At 43.1% G+C, this 20,000-nt stretch overlaps 3 protein-coding genes across 4 annotated transcripts; all 3 read right to left on the bottom strand.

Annotated features, from left to right (window-relative positions):
- Positions 1–507: 507 nt before the first annotated feature.
- Positions 508–4,340, bottom strand: ptcd1 (pentatricopeptide repeat domain 1). The gene is made up of 8 exons (XM_060860758.1): positions 3,739–4,340; positions 3,049–3,189; positions 2,736–2,954; positions 2,484–2,585; positions 1,723–2,394; positions 1,497–1,613; positions 1,171–1,353; positions 508–733 (listed from the first exon to the last, which is right to left on the bottom strand). The coding sequence occupies exons 1-8, from the start codon at positions 4,090–4,092 to the stop codon at positions 545–547; spliced, it is 1,977 nt and encodes a 658-aa protein (XP_060716741.1). The 5' UTR covers positions 4,093–4,340; the 3' UTR covers positions 508–544.
- A 5,198-nt stretch (positions 4,341–9,538) lies between these two features.
- Positions 9,539–12,712, bottom strand: fbxl18 (F-box and leucine-rich repeat protein 18). Of its 2 annotated transcripts, XM_060860916.1 has the most exons (5): positions 12,509–12,712; positions 12,131–12,307; positions 10,505–12,048; positions 9,863–10,081; positions 9,539–9,699 (listed from the first exon to the last, which is right to left on the bottom strand). In XM_060860916.1, exons 1-5 carry the CDS (start codon positions 12,551–12,553, stop codon positions 9,549–9,551), a joined length of 2,136 nt encoding a protein of 711 aa, XP_060716899.1. In that variant the 5' UTR covers positions 12,554–12,712; the 3' UTR covers positions 9,539–9,548. The 2 variants fall into 2 exon arrangements, with proteins under 2 accessions (XP_060716899.1, XP_060716898.1); XM_060860915.1 differs by lacking the exon at positions 12,509–12,712 and having other exon boundaries at positions 12,131–12,500.
- A 1,194-nt stretch (positions 12,713–13,906) lies between these two features.
- actb1 (actin, beta 1) lies at positions 13,907–17,690 on the bottom strand. The gene is made up of 6 exons (XM_060860081.1): positions 17,595–17,690; positions 16,503–16,627; positions 15,732–15,971; positions 14,913–15,351; positions 14,636–14,817; positions 13,907–14,546 (listed from the first exon to the last, which is right to left on the bottom strand). Exons 2-6 carry the CDS (start codon positions 16,623–16,625, stop codon positions 14,403–14,405), a joined length of 1,128 nt encoding a protein of 375 aa, XP_060716064.1. The 5' UTR covers positions 16,626–16,627; positions 17,595–17,690; the 3' UTR covers positions 13,907–14,402.
- Between the last annotated feature and the right edge of the window lie 2,310 nt (positions 17,691–20,000).

The following is a 20,000-nucleotide window of genomic DNA, read 5'->3' as shown; positions in this document are numbered from 1 at the left end:
ACACACAGTGACACACACACACTGACACACACACACTGACACACACACACACACTGACACACACACAGTGACACGCACACACAGTGACACGCACACACAGTGACACGCACACACACAGTGACACACACAGTGACACACAGTGACACACACAGTGACACACACACACACACAGTGACACACACACAGTGACACACATACAGTGACACACATACAGTGACACACATACAGTGACACACATACAGTGACACACATACAGTGACACACACACACACATGCACACAGACAGACACAGACACACACACACAGACACACACACATAGACAGACACAGACACACAGAGACACACAGACAGACACAGACACACACACAGAGACACACAGAGACAGACAGACACACAGACAGAAACACACACAGACACACACACAGACACACACACACACAGACACACACAGACACACACAGACACTCTATATAAATACACAGCAGTTGAATCCTTTGTTATACAGATAAACACTTTAATTGATTCGACGTGTCATGAATCAGCTCAGCTGACTCGACTCGGTTTATCGCTCCCACGACGTGACTCCACTCCGACCTGCTGGATCTCTGTCTCAGGTTCGTGATGTTTCTCCCAGGGGGGCGGCGTCTCTTGTGCAGGCATGAACTCCAGCCACTGCTTATAAAAACCACGGAACCCGTTGATCTTTTCCAAATATGTCTTCTTGGTTTTATACTAGGGAGAAAAGAGAGGGAGAACAAACAACATGAGCTCCTGTAGTTAGTTAAGATCAATCGTTCAGCTGAAAATGAAACAGAAAAAATGTTTTGGATTAGAAATTGACTGAGATGTGAAACATTTTATTATAGTTATCGACATGTGGTCATGATTTACAGGTCATATACATATCTATACCCCGTCTTCTGATTTACCCACATGTGCAACAGCCAGACAATAAAACAGAGAAGATAAGATGAAGCTCTAGAGAAAGGAGTGAAAGGAGATTTGTGAAGTGAAGTTTGAGCTGCTTTGGTGTGAGGTTGTAGAAGTTACAGGGATGTTGTGTGTGTGATTTCTGTCCAGCCTTAAAGAATAAACAAAGCTAGAGAGAATAACCTCAAACTCTGGATTGAAATTTGCATATGTAAATTAGGGTCATGTGGAGCAGAGACCTGGTCGTAGGTGGGCGGGTACCGTGACGCAAACTCCAGCTGATTGATGATGACATCATTGGGTGCAACCTGTAACTGGTGCATTTGGTGCAGCAGCTCGTGCAGCCAGACGTAGTCCAGACGGCGTGTGGCCTGACCAATCAGAGCGCTGAACACGTGAGCGTTCGCTCTCACACTGCAGGCCTGACAAACAAACAAACAAACAAACAAGTAAATAAATATTTATAACACACACACACCACACTACATACACACACAACACACACACTACACTACACTACACACACAACACACTACACACACACAGCTGTAGATGCTGTTCAGACCTGCATGTCAGTGAGGAGCTGGAGTCCGTCCCTCTGTGTGCGACAGGCCAGAGCCAAGCTGCAGAAGGTCTGAGTGTTTACATGCAGCTTCCTCTCCAGCATGAGCGCCTTCAGGGCCTGAAGCAGAGGTAACGAGACAGAAGTTTATATAAACTAATAACAGAATGTATTTACAGTGTTTACGCCACCTGAGCGCTCAGTTTTCCCAATGCTAACCCATCCTGACCTTGGCTCCCTCCACGTCTCCGGCTCTCGCAGCTCTCCTGATGAGCGTGTTGAAGAAACCCACATCCAGCCGGACTCCGCTCTGTTTGGCCACATCCATCAGGCTGCGTACTGATTGGCTGCTGGGCTCCGTCACGTCAGCCAACAGCGTGAGAGTCTTGATGCTGGGCTTCAAGCCATCGCTAAACATTTTGTTCAGAAAGCCGTCGAGGTTTCCGATCAGGGCCAGCCGATCAGACGCGGTGCTTGCTGTCGCCAAGGCGACCACGTCTGAGTGACAGGTACTCGGGTCCAGCAGGTTCGGAACTGACTGCGACGTCGACGCTGATTTTATCGCTAGTGTCAGACGTGATGACGAGGAAACGGGAATCGGCTGAGTTTGTGTCGAGTCCGAGTGAAGAGTCGACTGCGTGAGATCAGACGGCGTGCCGGACAGAACACGCCTCTCTAACGCGTCCACGTCTAACGGCTCCGGGTCACACCGGGTCCTCTCTCTCAGCCTCGACCTCTGACCTTTACCCTGAGCTGTGAGCTGTGTCTCCTCCCTCCCCCTCAGGAGTAATGTAGAAGCCAAGGCAGGATCACCAATCCCACAATCCCTTGCAGCACGAAGGAGGATGTTATAGTTCTGAGCATCTGGTTTTATACCAGCACTAAGCATCTGGTGCCAAACCTGCAGGATGAGAGAACTTTAATAAGCAAATACAAGAACCATACTGTGTGTGTGTGTGTGTATGTGTGTGTGTGTGTGTGTGTGTGTACCTGTAGTGCCAGTCTGAAGCCCTGCTCTTTGTCCTCCACGCAGCACATCAACAAGTACTGAAATGTCTCTTGTGTGATGGCCTGTCTGCTCTGAAGCATCTCCTACACACACACACACACACACACACACACACATTTTTGTAAGCAAATACACAAAGAGATACTGCACTAAATAGTTTGCACAGTTTCTTATCCAGCTGTGGAATGAAAATAAACCGCTGGATCACATGACATACAAAAAGGTTTCTTTACCCGCAGCACTTGAAAACAAGCCTTCAGGTCTCCGGCCCGTGCCAGCGTTTTGAGCAGTGCATGATGGGTAATGGCGTTGAGAGGGATGTTCTTCCTGTTCAGTTCCTGACGTAGCTTTAGCGCCTGCTCCAGAGCTGACTGTTTCCATGGAGACTCAGCACAAGCGTTGAACAGAGCAGTGTACGAGGCGTCTGATGGCTCCAAACCTCGCTTCTTCATCTGAGGGGAAACACGTCAGACTTTACACAGATCACATGCAGAACAAATGTGTAGCACGGTGTGTGTGTGTGTGTGTGTGTGTGTGTTAACTCACATCATTGTAAAGTTTAAAGGCTTTTTTGATGTATCCTGCTCGTCCACATCCTCCAATCAGCACCGTGTAGTTATATTCCTCCGGCTGCAGTCGCTCCACTTTCAGCATCTCCATCTCAAACAGCGCCAATGCCTCGGATAACTGTGGCAGAGAGGGAGTGAGAGAGATAGAGAGAGAGAGAGAGAGAGAGAGAGAGAGAGAGAGAGAGAGAGAGAGAGAGAGTGTGTGAGAGAGAGGGAGAGAGGGAGAGGAAGAGAGAGAGAGAGAGTGTGAGAGAGAGGGAGAGAGGGAGAGGGAGAGAGAGAGAGAGAGAGAGAGAGAGAGGGTGAGGTGGAGGGAGGGTGGGTGAGGAGGGTGAGGAGGGGGGAGGGAGGGTGAGGGGGGGGAGGGTGAGGAGGGGGAGGGGGGTTGGGGAGAGGGGGAGGGGGGTTGGGGAGAGGGGGAGGGGGGTTGGGGAGAGGGGGAGGGGGGTTGGGGAGAGGGGGAGGGGGGGAGAGAGGAAGAGAAAGAGAGAGAGAGGGAGAGAGTGTGAGAGAGAGAGTATTGCTAACAGCTGGTGGACCTGGGATTCGAACTCACAACCTTTAACCCTTATACGATGACTGTGAGTCTGTTCTAGAGTTAAGTTGTTGTACAGAGACAGAATGAAGTCACATGTATATAAATATATAATAAATCTCAGGCTCTCACTTTGTGTTTCTTCAGTAGTTTTTTGCACTGCAGTAAGTACCAGTACGGTGTGTTACTCTTGGTTCTGGGCCGGAAGTTCGGGTCCGGTTCGTCCTGCTCCACTTCAGCGTCTGTGTGTTTAGAGTCCTGTAACTCTGCAGAGGACTTCAGGTAACTCATCCTGGACGAGAAGCTTCCAGAATGATCCCCAAACTGGACATCATCTAATTCTCCTGTTGGGTTTGGAACATTAGCGAACTTTCTCCAAGAGATCTGACACAAATACGTGGAGTTACAGATGAAGGGCTGAGTGTTTCTGATATTTACTGAACCTCCAGGACGAGTAAAGGACAAGACACGACTCAACATCATCATTACTGTCTATAACACACAAGACCAACACTGTATAGAACACTAAACACCACTGTATATAACACACGGCTCAACATCATCATTACTGTCTATAACACACAAGACCAACACTGTATAGAACACTAAAGATCACTGTATAGAACACTAAACACCACTTTATATAACACACGACTCAACATCATCATTACTGTCTATAACACTAAACCTAAACACCACTGTATGTAACACCACGACACTGGAGGTAAACACGTGGGTATCTCAGTTCCGGTTCATGTTGATGGACTCAGACATAACAAATCGATAGACAGAATTCCGCGTTCACGTTTCTACTTTAACTTAATAATTAAACCTGTCGTTAACTGTATTATTATTTACACCTAAACATTGCAGGCCGTCAGAGGACGCAGTGAAATCATCTCTGTACAAAGTTTTAAAAGCTTCTGATCGATATGTTTGAGTTTAATTAGTAGGACTGGCTGGAAATCTTGTTTTGTTGTTGTTACAGCGTCGCTTCTGTGAGCGACACACACCATAGATATATACACTAGATAGATATACACACACACCATAGATATATACACTAGATAGATATACACACACACCATAGATATATACACTAGATAGATATACACACACACCATAGATATATACACTAGATAGATATACACACACACCATAGATATATACACTAGATAGATATACACACACACCATAGATATATACACTAGATAGATACACACACACCATAGATATATACACTAGATAGATATACACACACACCATAGATATATACACTAGATAGATATACACACACACCATAGATATATACACTAGATAGATATACACACACACCATAGATATATACACTAGATAGATATACACACACACCATAGATATATACACTAGATAGATATACACACACACCATAGATATATACACTAGATAGATATACACACACACCATAGATATATACACTAGATAGATATACACACACACCATAGATATATACACTAGATAGATACACACACACCATAGATATATACACTAGATAGATATACACACACACCATAGATATATACACTAGATAGATATACACACACACCATAGATATATACACTAGATAGATATACACACACACCATAGATATATACACTAGATAGATATACACACACACCATAGATATATACACTAGATAGATATACACACACACCATAGATATATACACTAGATAGATATACACACACACCATAGATATATACACTAGATAGATATACACACACACCATAGATATATACACTAGATAGATATACACACACACACCATAGATATATACACTAGATAGATATACACACACACACCATAGATATATACACTAGATAGATATACACACACACCATAGATATATACACTAGATAGATATACACACACACCATAGATATATACACTAGATAGATATACACACACACCATAGATATATACACTAGATAGATATACACACACACCATAGATATATACACTAGATAGATATACACACACACCATAGATATATACACTAGATAGATATACACACACACCATAGATATATACACTAGATAGATATACACACACACCATAGATATATACACTAGATAGATATACACTATACACACCATAGATATATACACACACCATAGATATATACACTAGATAGATATACACTATACACACCATAGATATATACACACACCATAGATATATACACTAGATAGATATACACACACACACCATAGATATATACACACACCATAGATATATACACTAGATAGATACACACACACACCATAGATATATACACTAGATAGATATACACACACACCATAGATATATACACTAGATAGATATACACACACCATAGATATATACACTAGATAGATATACACACACCATAGATATATACACTAGATAGATATACACACACCATAGATATATACACTAGATAGATATACACACACACACCATAGATATATACACTAGATAGATATACACACACACCATAGATATATACACTAGATAGATATACACACACACCATAGATATATACACTAGATAGATATACACACACACCATAGATATATACACTAGATAGATATACACACACACCATAGATATATACACTAGATAGATATACACACACACCATAGATATATACACTAGATAGATATACACACACACCATAGATATATACACTAGATAGATATACACACACACCATAGATATATACACTAGATAGATATACACACACACCATAGATATATACACTAGATAGATATACACACACACCATAGATATATACACTAGATGTCGCATTGGGGTCCTAAAAATGCGTCAAAACCGCCGCCATCTTTGTACAGTGCTCCTTTACCTCAAATGCACGGACGATGCCGGACTTCTGTGCTGTGTTTGGTTGTTCAAATGAAATAAATCTAAAAACCAGACAGTAAGGGATTACATTACACAAGTGAGAATGTGTTTTATAATACTGAATGTTAGGAAATTATATTTCTGGTTCCGTTGGTTTGTTTTAGTCCTTGGTTAATGACCACAGCTAATCCATGTTAGTTACTCATTAGTTTTTGACAATGTTTGTAGATTCCGAAGCTCTTAATAAGGACATTAAAAATTGACCCATGTTTTTTTTTTGCTTAAAGGTGAAAAGACCCAACTTTATGTATGTTCTGTAAGATTCTCTTATCTGTCAATCATATTTTATTAGATTGTCCTGGACTTAACACAAGCAGAATGATCTTTTATCAAGTTACTTCAGTTAAAGACTTACATTACATGTTAATAAAAAAAATGTATAATATGACTTCATTCATTCATTCATTCATTCACTCATTCATCTTCTACCGCTTATCCGAACTACCTCGGGTCACGGGGAGCCTGTGCCTATCTCAGGCGTCATCGGGCATCAAGGCAGGATACACCCTGGACGGAGTGCCAACCCATCGCAGGGCACACACACACACACACACACACACACACACACACACACACACACACACACACACACACACACACACACACACACACACACACACACTCTCATTCACTCACACAATCACACACTACGGACAATTTTCCAGAGATGCCAATCAACCTACCATGCATGTCTTTGGACCGGGGGAGGAAACCGGAGTACCCGGAGGAAACCCCCATAATACGACTTACTGTTTATATTTGTTTTGTTTTTATTGTATTTATAAGATATTTGTGTTTTTGTAATTGGATTTTTGCCTTGAAAATAGCTTTTGATTGCTGACATGGTATTAAATAAAATAATCTGAATCTGAATCTGTTTGTAGATTCCCAAGTGATAAACAGAGACGTCAGTCATGGACAAGTTGCAGGGAAACTAAACACTTAGTTTTAATGTTTAACTCATCTGACGGTCCTGGTAGGATGTCACCAGTTAGGTTGGCAGTGTAACACACAAGTTCAGCCTCAAAGTCAAACTTGTGGGTTTTTTTGGTTTATGTGACTTTACTTATTTAATGTGGCAAAAATATTGCGGGAAAAGAATAACTAAAAGATTCAACAGTCTTTGGCACCTCAACTATCTAACTTTCACATTATGTTCCTCTCAAATTTGTGATTTGCTTCCACCTGCAAATTACTTTGTGTATCATATTTAATAAACCAATCCAATTTAAATGTTTAAATGAACATGTATAGTCACACCATTGTAGCAGTGTTACATGCAGTAGGCTATAAGGTAAGTAGTGATTGTTCATATGAAGTTTACTCAAGTGGAAGAATGTAAGTAATAAACTTACACCTACTAGCACTATGTATTATATTGTGAAAAAGTAGATTATCTTAATATCAAAACCTTAAACCTTTGGAACGAACCAAAAAAAATAGAAAATGAAATTCATGACGATTTATAGTGATTTTATTTCTTTGCCTACATTGACGCTGATGCATTAGGAGGAGGGGGTCCCCTGTACCAAGATGGCGGCTCAGTTGACGCATTCGTTCCAATGTACTGCTGTATACAAGGCGACATCTATGGACACACACACACATATCATACACACACACACACACACATATCATACACACACACACTCCTGCCACCTAGCGGCACGGAGTCATGGCTTGTTACACGCAACTGAACTCATTAATGCATCGTTTTTAATACAAGTGTAAAATTTATAGCACTTATAACTTTATTTATCTGCTTTTCTACATTAAATATCACACGACGTTTTGTTTACTCCAGTATAAATTCTTTAAAAATAACATTTCCTATGAATTAATGCAGTTGTATTAAACTATTAGGTCTCAAATAAAATGAATGATTTTCTTTTTGCATTTATATTTTCAATCATTTTGAAATAAACCAGATTTTTATTTCTTTTCCAAAAGCAACCAACACAAACATCCCCTTATTCCTGTGTATGAGGTGAGGACTGAATCGTCACCCACAGGGGATCTGCAGCGTTACGTGTCATGTTTCATTATGATTACTAACTAAAACAGTCACCAAGAACAACTATGACTATGAAGGTGTTTGAACGCTGCAGCTTATTGTTTCTTATTAGTTTCCCTTTAGTTCGTCTTCAAGACAAAACACTGACTGTTGTATAATAAAGAGCAAATTTATTTCATGTGTAATGTGATTTTGGCACCGTTAGAAGTCTGAATCTCACTTCTGTTCATTTTAATCCATTTGTTGTTGAGGTCTAAAAATCTGCCTAAAAATTCACTTTGTTTGTGTAAACAATAACTGGTGAAATATTAACATCCACCATCACAAGGTCAATGTCAGACCTCGCTGTCTCTCTGTCTGTGTCTCTGTCTGTCTGTGTCTCTGTCTGTCTGTCTGTCTGTCTGTTTCTCTCTCTCTCTATCTTTCTCCCTCCCCCTCTCTCTTGCTCTCTCTCCCCCCCTCTCTCCCCCCCCTGTCTCTCTCCCCCCGTCTCTCTCTTCCCCCCTCTCTCTCCCCCTGTCTCTCTCTCTCCCCCCCTCTCTCTCCCCCTGTCTCTCTCTCTCCCCCCCTCTCTCCCCCCTCTCTCTCCCTCTCCCCCCTCTCTCTCCCTCTCTCTCTCCCCCTGTCTCTCCCCCCTCTCTCTCTCTCCCCTCTCTCTCTCTCTCCCCCCCTCTCTCTCCCCCCTGTCTCTCTCTCTCCCCCCCTCTCTCTCCCCCCTGTCTCTCTCCCCCCTGTCTCTCTCCCCGTCTCTCTCTCTCTCTCCCTCCCCCGTCTCTCTCTCTCTCCCCCTCTCTCTCTCCCTCTCCCCCCTCCCCCCCTCCCTCTCCCCCTCCATCCCTCTCTCTCCCTCCCTCTCTCCCTCTCCCCCCTCTCTCCCCCCTCTCTCTCCCTCTCCCCCCCCTCTCTCTCCCCCCCCTCTCTCTCTCCCTCTCCCCCCCTCTCTCCCTCTCCCCCCCTCTCCCCCCCTCTCCCCCCTCTCTCTCCCTCACAGTACAGTAGGATCTTCAGCCACGCGGGTTTTGAACAGTGTGATCTCATCCAAGTGGCAGAGCGGCATCTCCTTGATCACGTTCCCCAAGTCCTCATGGAGAAGTGGATACACCACCACACTAAGTGCTGGACGCGATGCAGACAAACTACAGAAAGAAAATGCAGGGTTACAATTTTGTCCTAAACTGTCTAAAGAGACAGTAACGCTGAAATCTGATTGGCTGTCTGTACAGAATGTAGCCTTTAACGCTTAAATACTGACGCTATAAAACTGTTAAAGAGAGAAGAAGAGTGTTTGTTAACACCGACCTGTCCTGCAGGGTTTTCTGCAGTGTTTTACAGGCCACAAGAGTTCCACCCGTGAACATGTGAAACACCACCATGTCCTCACAGTGCTGCATGAAGGAGACGGCGGCCGCGTGCTGGAACGTTCCGTGGCGTGAGACAAGGCAGAGTCGTTGGAGGTGGCGGCAGTGAGAGAGAGCGTCGAAGAAGGAGCTGTTAGCACTGAAGTATGGCTGCTCCAACCTGCCCAGACACACACACAGACACACACACACAGACACACACACACACAAACACAGACACACACACACAGACACACAGACACAGACACACACACAGACACACACAGACACCATTTCACTGTTAAATAAACTGATCAGGATTATAATTCTCTATATGTGTATGTCTGTGTGTGTGTGTGTGTGTGTGTGTGTGTCTGTGTGTGTGTCTGTGCGTGTGTGTCTGTGCGTGTGTGTCTGTGCGTGTGTGTCTGTGCGTGTGTGTGTCTCTGTGTGTGTGTGTGTCTCTGTGTGTGTGTGTGTGTGTCTGTGCGTGTGTGTCTGTGCGTGTGTCTCTGTGTGTGTGTGTGTCTGTGTGTGTGTGTCTGTGCGTGTCTCTGTGTGTGTGTGTGTGTCTCTGTGTGTGTGTGTCTGTGTGTGTGTTCACCTGAACTCTCTGAGCTGTGTACAGTGTTTGAGAGCCTCCTGCAGAGCCACAGTATAATTCACCGTCTTTAAGCACCCCAGGTTGGCCACAGATAACACCTGAAGGTCTCTGCACCCCAGGACGAGCTGAATGAGCCCGGTACCCTTCAGGACCCCTGGCAGGTGAGCCAAAGTAAGCCTTCGCAAAAAGTGGAGTTTTCCCAAAGCTGCCAGCTGGGCATCTCCCACCTGGAAGGACCAGGGGCAGGCGGCGGGATCCTTACGCATGGCTGGGTCGTACCTCGGCATGGCTGATAAGAACCCTGTTCCAATCAGCTCCAGCTCAACCAGATATGGGCAGCCATTTATCAGAGGGCGCAGGAAGGACTCCGCTTCAGCTTCCTGTTCTTCCTTCGGAGCCCCGGTGCCGTCAATCGTCGGCTGGAAGGCCGGAATGCCCACGCGGCGAGTCTTCTTCAGCCCCAGCAGGAGTGACTCTGAGCATAGTTTTGTAGTCAAATCTGGCTTGTTAGCTGGAACAGGAGGCCCTCGTGACAGCGCACAAGCCGGCAGTGCTAGCGACCGGAGACGCGCGAGATATCCGAGAGCCACACAGAGATGCCCATCAGGCTTTTCCGGAGCGGTGTGATGGTAGTGTGTGGAGGACAGATTGAAGTGGGCGAGATGCGGACATGATTCAGTAAGAGTCCTGATGTCCTCAGCATCCACTTCCTCCTCATTTTTTCCACGCAGGTTGAGGCTGCGCAATGGTGAAAGATCACAACCGGAACCCAGCAACACACAAAGCGGCTCGAATCCCGGCGCCATGCACCGTGACACGTTCAAGTAGGCCGGACATCCGTATCCCAAAACCCGCCTCAACATGGGGCCGTCTAGCCACATCTGAGGAAGCTGAAACGCAGTGATCGCACTTCCAGCTGATATGATGCCCTGAGTCAGTAAACCAGCAGAAGCAGGAATTGGCGGAGCTGGACCGGGTATGGCAACAACCAACCCAGTGAGGCCCTCTGGGACGCGCATGCTGAAAGCTGCCAAGTAGAGACTAAGCAGCGCGCGGTTGACCTCTCCGGGTGCCAGGCGGGCAGAGAACCAGCGTAGGTTGTGGTAGCGTGGCACACTGCTTTGCCCCACTATAAGCTGGAGGTGTGCACTGGGTTCATGCCAACCCTCAGCCACTTCCAAGTACAGACTTAAGCTCTGTAGCGCGCCGCAGCACGGCACGACACCGTACGAGGGCGTCAGCAGCGTCTGTTTCAGCTCGCTGAGCCTCGCTAAGGCCGATTTGCCCTCAGTGCTCAGCTGCTGCAGGTCGAATCCCGTGCCAACGTCCAGCGACAGCGAGCGCAGCGACCGCAGTGAGCCCAGGAGACGTGAGAGACGTGCTGGTGTCACACGCCAACCTGACACGTCCAGCCGAACCAGTCCAACGCAGCGGGTCACAACATCCTGTGTGCTACCAGACAACCAGTAACAGCCGCTGGCATCTAGAGTCTGGACGCCACCGGACAGCCCCTTCAGCAGCTTCTTCACTGCTTCATCAGATGCCTGCAAGATGAAGAAAAAGTCAAGACAACTAATAATAAAGTGTAAAACTCGAACAGCAGCTTATAGGAACTTCAGTACTCACTCGATACTCTTTATGGAGCTGGATATGAGAAATCAGGCTCTTGTCTTGACACAGAGTCTGTAGTTTCCGACACACACGACTCACACTGAGCACCAGGTCGTAACTGGGGATGTAGCTCAGGATGTGCAGTAAGATCTCGTCAGAGAAGATGGAGATGGAGACAGAGGACTGAGAGCACTGGGCATGAGGGGCGACAAACACACAGCAGCACAAACATACAGCAGCTGCCATCCAGGGGGGCGGAGCTCATTTCAGGGCCAGAAAAATATATAAAACAAATGACATTTTTCAAACAGATGATTTTTCCTGTAAATCTGCTTCAGTGTTGTTTAATGTTGTAACTCATATCTTACCTCAGATCTTTATTTATTTACATACCTGTTCGACTGAGTTCTCCATGTCGTCTTTGTTATAACGCCTCATACACGGTTAAATATTATATATAAACACATGCTAATGCTAATGCTAACGGAAACGATATTAAACACAAATATTAAAGCCTCACACACAAAACTAGTAGTTCCGCGGTTCTCTCTGCCGTAGGAACGTATTTACAGACGTACCAACTTCCGGGTGGTGCATCGAATTCCTTCCCCTTTACTTTAGGCTCATTTATTTATTAATTACAACATTAAGCCGAAACACGTGAAACACGTGAATAAATGAAGGATGGAGTCGCAGGTCATTAGATAACGTGGTTTAATTCCTGTGCAGAAGGCTGTAGACTCCATGTAACACTTATAACTGAAGTAAACACGTGTCTGAGGGACAAACACAATAAACTCTGGGAGTGAAATCAGAGTTAGTAACATTTAGCTTTCAATTAAACTATTAGGAAAAGAATGAAAGCTCTGTAATGTACACAAAGCTCTGATTGGTCAGGAGGCTGATTATTGACTCCATTAGTTATGGTGCAACATCCTTAAAAATATGTAATTATTAGCAGATTGCTTTGGTATAAGAGGAATAAAACACTTTAGCACATGGTGGTACTGTAAAATAAACCACTTCAGGGCTGTAGCTGTAACTCTGACTTATTACGGTTGATTATTTTCCTGTAACAAGCCCTCAAGCACATGGGGAGTTGTACAAGTTTCAGTACATCATGAAGAAATCAGAATAGCACCATTAATGCCCTAAAATGAGCATGTTTATTTTGTTTGCTGGGATCAGAATACTGCTCTGAGTAGTTGAGTTATTTTGACTAATGCACATGCAAACCAAGCAACAGTTTGGCCTGTTCTATTGTACAGCTATTGAATCTGATCAAACTCATACAGAACTGGCAGATATACAGAACCTAGGATACATAAAGAACTGTATGATTGAGGACTAGAATATTTGCAGTATATAAATTAATTGCAGTCTGTATAGTAAGAGTCCACAATACCAAGGGAAGTTGATGCTCTAACAATCAGCAGACTTCTCTACCTCCCTGAGAAACACAACCAATTTAGACAGACGTGATAAAGCACTGTTCTCTGGAGCCTCAGTGTTGACTCATTTTCTACAAGAGATCAGACAGTAGCACCAACAATAACAGTTTATATTAATGCACTTAATATATTGTTATATTAGAGCTAACTGTTGTACTAGATCTACACACAGCAGGTGTTTAAATGTGACCTGATTCATACACATAGTAACTCCACTCAGACCACATTAAGAGTGACAACAGCATGAATATTAAACAGAGATTAAGATCCTCTTGCCCAATAAAGTATCAGTCATACTAAAGTGTGTGAAACAAGGTGAGAACAAACACCACACAGGTAGTTGAGTTTTACATGTGCACATTTTATTGTTTTCATGTCAGTGTACAGAGACACCGTGGCTCACAAATCCTTTACCCAGAACCCCAGGAAAGCTCACGCTAATGGGTAAAACTTTTCCCCTTCCGCTGAAGAACAAAAACAAAATGGACCAAGTTTAAGGCTGAGGTACAAAAACAGACATTTGTATCGAGTACATAATTTACATAAACACTAAAGGTCATGTACGTCCCACAGTGATGTGGGGGAAGTGGATGGAAACCTGTGAAACATGACTATTTGGAATGACTAAAAAGAAATGTACATAGAGTCCTCTTAGGGAAAGCTCCTCCCCCTGTAAGAAAAAGAAATTTCAGAGAAATTCCAGTTTCTTTGCCCCAAGGCAGTGCATCATACAGAGCAGAAGCCATGCCCATTTGGTCTTATCGGAGAGGGGAAGGCATGTTGGTTGTTTTTTCAAGCCGGCCTCTGGGGCTCGGCTGTGGTGTTTACAGTCCTGTTTAGAAGCACTTCCTGTGGACGATGGATGGGCCAGACTCATCATACTCCTGCTTGCTGATCCACATCTGCTGGAAGGTGGAGAGGGAAGCCAGGATGGAGCCACCGATCCATACAGAGTACTTGCGCTCAGGAGGAGCGATGATCTAAATATTAAAAATAATAATTTAGTACATTCATAGACGTTACAATATGAAAGGTTATTGTACATAATGCCAAGGGAGATCAACTGTACCTTGATCTTCATGGTGGAGGGGGCAAGGGAGGTGATCTCCTTCTGCATGCGGTCAGCAATGCCTGGGTACATGGTGGTACCACCAGACAGCACAGTGTTGGCATACAGATCCTTACGGATGTCGACGTCACACTTCATGATGGAGTTGAAGGTGGTCTCGTGGATACCACAGGACTCCATACCTGAAAGAAGGGAATAAATCGAGGTTAAAAAAAATAAATAAATATTTACTGAAGCAAATGTCAAGGCAGCCATCTTTAATATTCTTTATGCTTACCCAGGAAAGAGGGCTGGAAGAGGGCTTCAGGGCAGCGGAAACGCTCGTTGCCGATGGTGATGACCTGTCCGTCAGGCAGCTCATAACTCTTCTCCAGAGAGGATGAGGAGGCGGCGGTGCCCATCTCCTGCTCAAAGTCCAGAGCAACATAGCACAGCTTCTCCTTGATGTCACGCACAATCTCACGCTCAGCTGTGGTGGTGAAGCTGTAGCCACGCTCGGTCAGGATCTTCATCAGGTAGTCAGTGAGGTCACGGCCAGCCAGGTCCAGACGCAGAATAGCATGGGGCAGAGCGTAACCCTCGTAGATGGGCACAGTGTGGGTGACACCATCTCCAGAGTCCATCACGATACCTGTGGTACGGCCAGAAGCGTAAAGGGACAGCACGGCCTGGATGGCAACGTACATGGCAGGTGTGTTGAAGGTCTCAAACATGATCTGTGGGGAGAAAAATTGGTTTAATTACTTAATCATTCAGCCACAAAGCAGAAAAGTGCTTTAGTTTGAACACCATGTTAAAGTTGTGCAAGAATTTCACACTGGTTTTAAGCAGATTAAGCCACTCAAGTCACTTGGACTTTGAAATGCAGTGTCTCCATCAAATCATTACAACATGCATCGTTAAAGGGTTCAGGGTTAAATTCTAAACCACATGGAGGGCATGCAATAGAAAACTATGAACATGAACCTGTGGCCTCCAAACAAAGAAAGCTCAGAGTATAGGATAGAAAGCCTGAGAAGGAAGATTAAAAAAATAGAATGTCAAATACAAATTAAAAGGAAAAAAGATTAGGAGCATGAAATGGCACTTCTTGTACCTGAGTCATCTTCTCCCTGTTGGCTTTGGGATTCAGGGGAGCCTCTGTGAGAAGGACAGGGTGCTCCTCAGGTGCCACACGCAGCTCATTGTAGAAGGTGTGGTGCCAGATCTTCTCCATGTCATCCCAGTTGGTGACAATACCGTGCTCAATGGGGTACTTCAGAGTCAGGATACCTCTCTTGCTCTGAGCCTCATCTCCAACATACGAGTCCTTCTGGCCCATGCCAACCATCACACCCTACAAGAGAAGCCACATTCAACATTCATACACGTCGCTACAGAAATCCATACGTCAGATCAGTGCACTAATTGAAGCAGACTTTTGCAGCTCTTCATCTTTCAGGAGAAAGAATTTGAGTGTGAAGCCGTGACTTGACGCAATAGCACGACATGTTCCTGCATGCAAAGCCATGCAAAAGGTCCTACAGTACTGGTGAATAAACAAATTGAAGTTAACGATTAACGTCACCCACTAGGACATGTTCTCAGGAAGGGGATGACAACACGTGTTCAAGGGGCCTCCATTTTTTATTTTTTTAAAGCCATATGATTAGTCATCATAGTTAGCTTCTATTAACGTGATTTTAATAAAAACCAGAGTAAGTGCTGGCTCATACAAGTGCCTATGATGGTTGCACCATTGTTCAAACCTAATCCAGGTTACAAGGTTATCCTTAAAAATGTTTGAGCACCCCTGATTTTTAATATTTAAATAGCTAAAAACACAATTAAGCTTCCATAAGAGGCAGGTTGTGTGGTTCCTACATACCTGATGCCTGGGACGGCCAACAATGGAGGGGAAGACGGCACGTGGCGCATCATCTCCAGCAAACCCGGCCTTACACATGCCGGAGCCGTTATCAACAACCAGAGCAGCGATTTCCTCATCCATGGCTGTGGAGTACATCAGAATCAGAATCAGGATCAGGATCAGAATCAGGTCTTTATTGCCAAGAATGTTTTCACATACGAGGAATTTTTTCTAGTACGAGCTCCACAGTGTAAACATATAGGCAAGATGGTAATAAATGAACACATATCTACATAAAGGAGTTAATACGTGACCATGGTCATTTAGAACAAGGGGTAGTTCAGCATCTGCTGTAGTAATGCACACACCCTTTATTTAAAAGAAAAAAAAAAGCTATCACCAGCAGGTGGCGCACATGCGCAAAGCCCAAAAACTGGGCGGTTTGAGACAAAGGAAGTGGCCAACAGACTCGCTATTGCCTTATATGGTAATAAGTTCGACCGGCTCGTGAGACGCGACCACTCCCCTTTTTACAGCCTCATTATGCGCCCTGCTGAAGGGACCATGATCGAGTCCCACATTATACACAATAAACCTGCTCCAAATCATGTTTCATTTACTACAGCAACTAGTTATACTGTATAACTGTTAACCTTGGTGTTTTTTTTATTAAATCCAACAATTAATTAAATTCACTGAGGTAAATTAATCATGCAAACTTCGTTATAAATGTTTCTGAAGACAAACTGAAGCTAAGATGCAGGTCGAGCATCAACACCCAGCCACACCCACATCTAACTACACCACAACATTTTACACACATTTTCCTCTCAAAAAAAAATAAATAAGCAAGCTGTATTAATAAGTCATCTCTTTGTATTGTCTCAGTTTCTCCTTACACTGAGTAATGTATCACTATAAATCATTATAAACACATTAATAAGGTCATCATAACCCCAGGGATCATGTACAGAGATGCACTGTAATAAACACCAACTCGATATAAATCATTCACATCGTTAATAAAACAAACAAAAATAGATTTAAGGTAGAAATAGAATGTAATTATGATCACAATCGTAACTAGACAAAAGATAAAGCTGATCTTACCAAAGAATCAGTGGTTTAACAGGAATACAGCTGGAATTAATGTTCCTCTAGACGAAGCACAGGAAAACTCAAGAGTGGCAGCTGAACCGGGACGACGCTGTATTTATACCCGGCACTGTGGCCGGCAACTTCCATATAAGGTAAACTTTCGGCATCGCTTCGTCTGATTGGTCAGCCGTCACCCAGTGCGCGTGTTTCAGGCCCATTGCTTGAAATTCAAGTTAAGAACCGAGCTGTGAGGGAGAGGTTCAATACGATTAATGCAGAATTATATCGTAATGTTCTAAAATCTATTTTCTGTCTTTAGAAACGTTTATACTTCAAGTGCATCCTAATCGACCTGCAGCGATATATAAGCGTTCATTATTCACTAACCAGGCGTAAACATTATGTGGCTAAGTAAGCTAAATGCGACACTAAGCTATATAAAATGTGCACTGTGATCGTTTAATAATGTTTAGAGTTAATTTAACTTTATACATTTTCATTCTGAAATGGTGATTTGTAAGGGCAGTAGTTTGGATTTTTCTTTATTCGGCTCAGTGAAAGAGTCGACTCCTGACTCGACCCTTTCATTTCGGTTCTTTTAATAAATGCAATACATTTCCTACAGATCATGACCAAGCAGCAATATTTGTAGGGGTTTTTATTTCACAGCACTCTTTTTTTTTTTTTTTTAATAATGCAAAGTAAATGCTCTCAGTATTGATATGCGGCACTTCCGGGTTTAAAGTCACGTGTCTGATTCCATTCATTTGTAAAATTAAATAAAAAAGGATATTATAGAGTACTAGATGAAAATACTTCATTGTAATGAGTATATGCATTAATGTGCATGCTCTATAACTAAAATAAGCCCTGGTCATGTGTGCTATGTCAGAGATTACACACAGATTGTGAGATCATTTGGAGCACATAGAGGTGTGTTGAGGTTCAGGTTCTATCACTGTGTTAAACATCATTTTATTACCTATAAAATTGTAATAAATAAATGCTATTTTATCTACAAATGCTCTATAATTGTGACCTGCAAAAAAATTCTAAGTAGTGGAATACAACAAAAACCTGCATTAGAAACTTGTAAAGCAAAGAATTTGTACCTTGAAAGTCTTTTACTGTGTTGAACTACATTTCAATTCAGAGCATATTTGACATGCTTATTTTAGCTAAAACACTAGCTACAATCATTATTAAATATATTCTGTATTTAAAACCAACCTACAGACATTATTGAAAATTAAGACCAGACTTAAAAACTTCTCAATAGTCTTTTTTCTGGGGTTTTTTTTTCCACACTGACTCAGACCTGCCTCTGACCTGGAACGTAATCACAACAGATGAATAACAGTAGCGTTATCTCTTTAAGAATGGGGTTTGGCTCTCAGTGTGTGTGTGTGTGTGTGTGTGTGTGTGTGTGTGTGTGTGTGTGTGTGTGTGTGTGTGTGTGTAGGTATGATGGATATCCTGCAGCCTGTTTTGGTATCTGTTGCAGTTTCAGGGTTTTGTTGTAATGTCATTCTGTGTGTGTGTGAGAGAGAGTGTGTGTGTGTGAGAGAGAGTGTGTGTGTGTGAGTGATTAAGCTGGTATCAGGACACTGCATATCTATATTATGTATTATGGCTATAACTGAAGGCCTTTTAAGGATTTTTTAAAAGATTTCTCTTCTAAACTTCCTCTCCTCAAATGAAAAAAGGAAGCTGGGCTTCCACCCCAAAAGGGTAAAAAATGAATACACAGCATTCTGTAAACAGATCTATTTTTTCTTTAGGAACAATCCTTAACCTTTTAATCCCTCTACAATAGTGGGCTGACCGTTACATCCTGTGCCTCCTCACAATGTGAACACTTCCCAAAAATACACACAAATAAATCTTTCTTTATGCAGCAGAAGTGGTAAATATTGTACTTGAGTTAAAGTGAATGTACTAAAGAAATCTAAATAAAACTTTTGTAAGAAATGAAGTTCAAAGTCTTCTCTCGAGATAAAGTAATAAAAATGACAGTAAAAGAACAAGAAAGCTTCACTGAGGAATCTTCAATCTGCCTCTATTTCAAATGATGGTAAAAAAAATTGTTTCTTTCAGTAAGAAACCAAATAATGTGCTAAAAAATGATCTAAGCCTAACTAACTAACTAACTAACTAACTAACAGCTTTATTTCTAATCCCTCACATTATCTAGCAGGACCCAGGTTGCCAGGTCATCTTTGTGGTTGCTTTAATAAAACATTCTGCATCTGTGAATAACTTTTTCCTGTTTTTAAGCAAATAATTGAACATTAAATTGAATCACTTTCTGATAACATATGTTATGGCAAGCAAAGGGAAAGTGTAAGTATAGATTAGATTAGATACAACTTTACTGTCATCACACATGTACAAGTACAAGACAACAAAATGCAGTTT

This window comes from Tachysurus vachellii, chromosome 24, assembly GCF_030014155.1.
Source record: "Tachysurus vachellii isolate PV-2020 chromosome 24, HZAU_Pvac_v1, whole genome shotgun sequence".
Lineage (NCBI taxonomy): Eukaryota > Metazoa > Chordata > Actinopteri > Siluriformes > Bagridae > Tachysurus > Tachysurus vachellii.
The sequence above is the reverse complement of the archived record's forward strand: the minus strand, read 5'-3'. Positions and strand labels throughout refer to the sequence as shown.